At 33.6% G+C, this 5,531-nt stretch overlaps 1 protein-coding gene across 1 annotated transcript; it reads right to left on the bottom strand.

Annotated features, from left to right (window-relative positions):
• Positions 1–234: 234 nt before the first annotated feature.
• On the bottom strand, positions 235–2,458 carry LOC101265671 (pyruvate kinase, cytosolic isozyme). Its single transcript, XM_004228919.4, has 3 exons — positions 2,121–2,458; positions 1,507–1,968; positions 235–1,258 (listed from the first exon to the last, which is right to left on the bottom strand). Exons 1-3 carry the CDS (start codon positions 2,352–2,354, stop codon positions 446–448), a joined length of 1,509 nt encoding a protein of 502 aa, XP_004228967.1. The 5' UTR covers positions 2,355–2,458; the 3' UTR covers positions 235–445.
• Positions 2,459–5,531: the final 3,073 nt, after the last annotated feature.

The raw sequence follows: 5,531 nt of genomic DNA, 5'->3' as shown, positions 1-5,531 counted from the left end.
AGGTTATGTTGACATGTTTTTAGTAACAACTTGTAATGGTGGGTGTTGTCTTTGGTGAATGTTTATAACTTCGTTGTATGAAATTATTTCAGTTCATGTAACACTCGAGCATTCACTATTCACCTATAGCAGTTGATAAGTACATGGACGACCAATGTAACGAAACATGCTGTATTAAAATTTGCAGATGAAATCTACTCTAAACAGACACGTCCAACGCAGATAGCTAAGGCATTTATTTCACATCACATAAGACAAATATATTTAAAAAAGATAAAATTCCAGTCAGTCAGGTTGGAAAATTGTGCTTGAAAGCAGTATTATAAAGAAAGAAGGTGAGGTATAGTCATAAGTTCCAGCCTCCAGGCAGAGAATGATGGCAAAAACATTTACCAGTCGGGCACCCTTTAGCAACAAAACCCAAAAAAGCAGGCATCAAAAGTCACTACTTGACTGTAACAATCTTGATCACAGATGCAGTTCCAACACGGTGAAGGGCTACAACGGAATCTCCTTCCTTGCATAATCCTTTTGTTTTGGCATGTTGAAGAGCAAAATACAGTGCTTCTTCCGTAGACTCTTCATGGGACGCCCTAGCTGACCCTGCATGCAGAACAGGAACCAATCCCCTGAAGATAAGGCTGTGCCTTGCTGGAGACTCATCACTGCAAGTCCAATCAAAAGAATCAGTCTTGATCTCAGGGACAACCACAGACAATATAGGCATTCCAGGCCTGTACTTGGCCACCAATTTTGCCGTACTTCCTCCCCTGGTTAACACAAGAATTAGAGCAGCTTTTGCAGAATTAGCGGTACGAACAGCAGAAGACGCAAGGCTCTCCAAAGGACTCATGGGAACTGGTGCATTAGCCATAATTCTTTTAAACACATCTGGATAATCAATTGTGCTCTCTGCTTCAATACAAATCCTGGCCATGGTTCCCACTGCAAGATCAGGATAAGCTCCAGCAGCTGTTTCACCACTAAGCATGACACAGTCTGTGCCATCAAGGACAGCATTGGCAACATCTGTTGCTTCTGCGCGAGTTGGTCTTGGAGATTTGATCATGGACTCCAACATTTGTGTCGCTGTGACAACAGGTTTCCCTTGGATGTTGCACTTGTAAATCATTACCTTTTGAGCCAAAAAGATTTTTTCAATTGGAATTTCCATTCCCAGGTCACCTCTGGCTACCATAAATGCATCAGAGTTGGCAAGAATGTCATCAAAATTTGCTACACCTTCCTGATTTTCAACCTAAGAAGGAAATAACAAAATTAAGAGTATTTTGACAAGTTTATGATTCTAATTCAGTAATGTCAAGGTGAAAAAAAAAACAATTAAGTTGTCAATTGAAATCAGACGAGAGGATAGATTGCCACAAGGTTAGTTCAACTCATGATGTTAATCCTGATTAAATGACTCATTAGTTAGTGTGTTATGTATGACAGTCAAGGCTATCTAGAAATACGATGCAGTAAAGTGATTGGGCAACTGAATCAGACCTTAGACATTAGAAGGATGTTCTTTGCATGTTCACCTAGCAGCTTCCGAACCTCCACAAGATCTGAACCCTTACGAACAAAAGATAACGCAATCATGTCGATATGATTTGGAACACCCCAGTTTAAGATGTCATCCTTGTCTTTATCTGTTAATGTTGGGAGATCCACAATTACTCCAGGGAGATTGACATTCTTTCTTTCCCCAAGAAGAGCTGTGTTCTCACAGCGGCATCTTACCAAACCTCTCTGTTTGTCACAAGACAAAACGGTGAAGGTGATTGTGCCATCTGCACAGAGGATGACACTTTGTGGCTTTACATCCTCTGCTAACTTTTTGTAGCTCATGCATATCGTACTCTCATCACCTTTAATGCTGTAATCAGTTGAGACTGTGATCTCCTGACCTTGTTTAAGTTGAACAGGCTTACCATCTTTTAAAAACCCTGTTCGAATTTCAGGACCCTACAACATAGATAGATAGATGAATATGAAGAATGTGTTTCGTTCAGACTAATTGGGCGTCAAAGTTAGGGTTCTCTGTAAAAAAATACAGAATTCCATAATTGATAATTATTTTAATAATAAAAAAAAAAAAAGCGACCCGATTGACCGACCTTGGTATCAAGCATAACGGCACAGAGAATACCAGTATTCTCCATTGCCTGTCGGAGATTATCAATAGTCTCCTGATGATAGTCATGAGATCCATGAGAAAAGTTGAATCTGGCAACATTCATGCCAGCCCGGAGAAGCTTCTCGACCATGAAAACTGAGCGAGATTCTGGGCCTAAAGTGCATACAATCTTGGTCTTAGGCCTCTTGACATTGTTGTTGTTTTCAATCGCCATAGCCAAAAGGAAGGAGACAAAACTGAAATAATAATATTGGTGAGAGAAGGAATAGTAGAATAGTCGGTGGAATAATAAAAAAGAAACGTACGGCGTGCGGACTTGACGTGATCTTGAACTTTTCTTCTATTTATTTGTTATTATTATTAGTGTGTAGGGACCACCATATTTGTCACACAAAAGCTATTCCTTTCCATTCCTTTTTTATTGTGAGGATAAGATTATGTTTATCTTAGCTTAAAAGCTGGTCAAATTGATTTAAAAGCTGGTTTTTGACTTATTTAACTGTTTGGCAATATTTAAAATAATTTATTTTAACTTAAAAAAAAATTATTTTAAGCCAAAAGTTAAAAGTTGGGGTAGGGGTGCTTTTTTCTTTTTAGCTTATAAGCTGTTTTAAGTTGACCATATTTTTATGTTTTTGCCTTTAATATTTTCATACAATCTCGAAATTACACATATAACCCTAACATCTATTTCTTCCATTTTTTCCTTTTCACGTTTGGCATGACAATTTCAGCACTTTTATCCAAACGCATAACTGCTTATTTTAAAAATAAGTTTCAGCACTTTCAAAAGTATTTTTTAAAAACAACTTTTATTAACCCCATCCAAACGGGCCCTATATATATATATATATATATATATATATATATATATATATATATATAAGGGAAAAGAGTTAAATATGTCCCCTCAACTATTTAAAAAGGTCTAGATATACCCTCCTTTTAAAGTTTGGTTCGCTGATGCCTTGCCATCCAACTTTTCGTCCAAATATGCCCTTATGGACGTTAGTTGTCATGTTGGACATATCCAACTCATTTTTTATTTCTTTAAATGCCACATGGAATTGTCATGTCATTTTGGCCTTACTACATAACATTTATATGAAAATGGACAGATATTCGGACTCATAAACACCTAATCCAACCCATAAATCAATCCCTTTTAAATAAATTATCTGGCCAATTTTCAACAATTTTGTTTAATTTTTATTTTTTTGATAAATTCCGAAAAATGAGTAATTAATTAATAAAAAATAGGAAAATATGAAAAAAAATAAAATTAACGCCAAAAATTCAGAAATAATTATAATGACCTTAAATTAAATTTAAACACACTTTTTTAAAAAAATTGTTTTTTTCGATAAATCCCGAAATGAGTAATTGATTAATAAAAAGTAATGAAAAAATATAAAATTAACGCCAAAAATTAAAAAATAAATACAGTAACCTTAAATTCAACAGTTTAAACATTTTTTTAATTTTTATTTATTTTTACAAATCCCAAAAATGAGTTTATTAACAAAAAATATGAAAAAATATAAAAATTACGCAAAAAATTCAGAAATAAAAAAAAAGGAAAATATGAAAAAATATATAAAATAAAAAAAAGTTGAAATTATTGAATTTAAGTTAACTATATTTATTTGTGAATTTTGACATATATTTTTTTAATTTGTTTTCATATTTTTCCCTTTTTAGTAAAACATTACTCATTTTCGGGATTTGCCGAAAAATATAAAAAAAATTAAAAAAATTCTAGATTGAAATTTTACTATATTTATTTGTGAATCTATGGTGTTAATTTATAGTTTTTTCATAATTTTCATATTTTTTATTAATCAAATACTCATTTTCGAGATTTATCAAAAAATAAAAAATCTAAAAAAAATTGAAATGTTAGATTTAAGGTTACTATATTTATTTGTGAATTTTTGGCGTTAATTTTATATTTTTTTTTGATATTTTTTCTATTTTTTATTAATCAATTACTCATTTTTGGGATTTATCGCAATAATAAAAATTAAACAAAATTGTTAAAAATGTATCGGATAGTGAATTTAAAAGGAGCTAATTTATGGATCAGATAAGATGTTTATGAATTCGAATATCTTTCCATTTCATATAAATGTTATGTGGTAAGGCCAAAATGACATGACAATTCCATGTGACATTTAAAGAACTGAAAAATGAGTTGGAAATGTCCAACGTGGCAACTAACGCCCATAAGGGCATATTTGGACCAAAAATTACACGGCGAGGGCATGAGTGAACCAAACTTTGAACAGAGAGTATATCTAGACCTTTTCGAATATTTTAGGGGCATATTTGACCTTTCTCCCTATATATAATAGTTAGAGAATTGCATGGTTTTGAAACCTAATGGCCTCTACATTTTTCACATAGTTTGCTATTATAGCTAATTCCCAAAACATGCTAATTTATTACAAGTTATTGTTAAAACTAGTCTAGTAGCTATTATACCTTGTTGATCATCCTTAATTAGAGTTATAACTTGCTCCGAAGCTGTAGATAATATAGTAACATAGTCGGACGGTGTTAGCTTGATACCTAGCTTTGACAAGAAGTCTGCTACCTTGTTTGCTTCCCAAAAACTATGCCGGACCATCGAATTCCCCAACTTCTTCATAAGCAACCTGCAAAGATTAACATTAGTTATATAAATATGATAAGAGGCTTGTAATGCTTCCATTGTTTCAGTAGAGTCCAACTCTACTTCGATAGGGCCAATGGATAACTATGTGGCTCATTTTAAACCATCTAGAAGAGCTTCTATTTCAGCCATGGTATGGTTTTGGGCATTTGTGTTATGATAAAAACCTGTTACCCAGTTACCATTATGATCCCTAATGACACCTCCAGTGCCACCCTTGTTGCTCTCCTTTGAAAAACATCCATCAGTCTTAATTTTTAAGGTTCCTTCTTTGGAAGGGTACATTTTATACTAATGAGATCTGAGGATTGAAGGTTGTGGCGCTGGTATGAGTATTGATGGTATTCCATCAATTGGCTTTTCACTTTTCCCGGTGGTAGAGAGGAATTCTTAGAGTTGAACGTATTATGATTTCTATTTTCCATTAACTCCAAAGGTCGAAAGGGAAAAATCTAGCAAGTTGGGAATATTACTATTTTGCGGCAACTTAATATTCTTTAAATACTGGAGCAAATGTATTCGGAAAGGAGTGTGGATTTCAGGAATGCCTTGGTCTAGTAAATACGGGTTATAGATTCCTCTTCTTGTTTAGAAATGGTACATGTGTTATAGGCACCATGTTAATATGATGTAGGAAAGAGTTAGTTGGAAGTCTATTATGGGAACATAACCAAAGGAAGAATTTGATTTTATTTGGAATATCTCTTTTCCAAATCC

This window comes from Solanum lycopersicum, chromosome 1, assembly GCF_036512215.1.
Source record: "Solanum lycopersicum chromosome 1, SLM_r2.1".
NCBI lineage: Eukaryota > Viridiplantae > Streptophyta > Magnoliopsida > Solanales > Solanaceae > Solanum > Solanum lycopersicum.
Note: the sequence above shows the minus strand (reverse complement) of the source record. Positions and strands in the feature narration are given on the sequence as shown.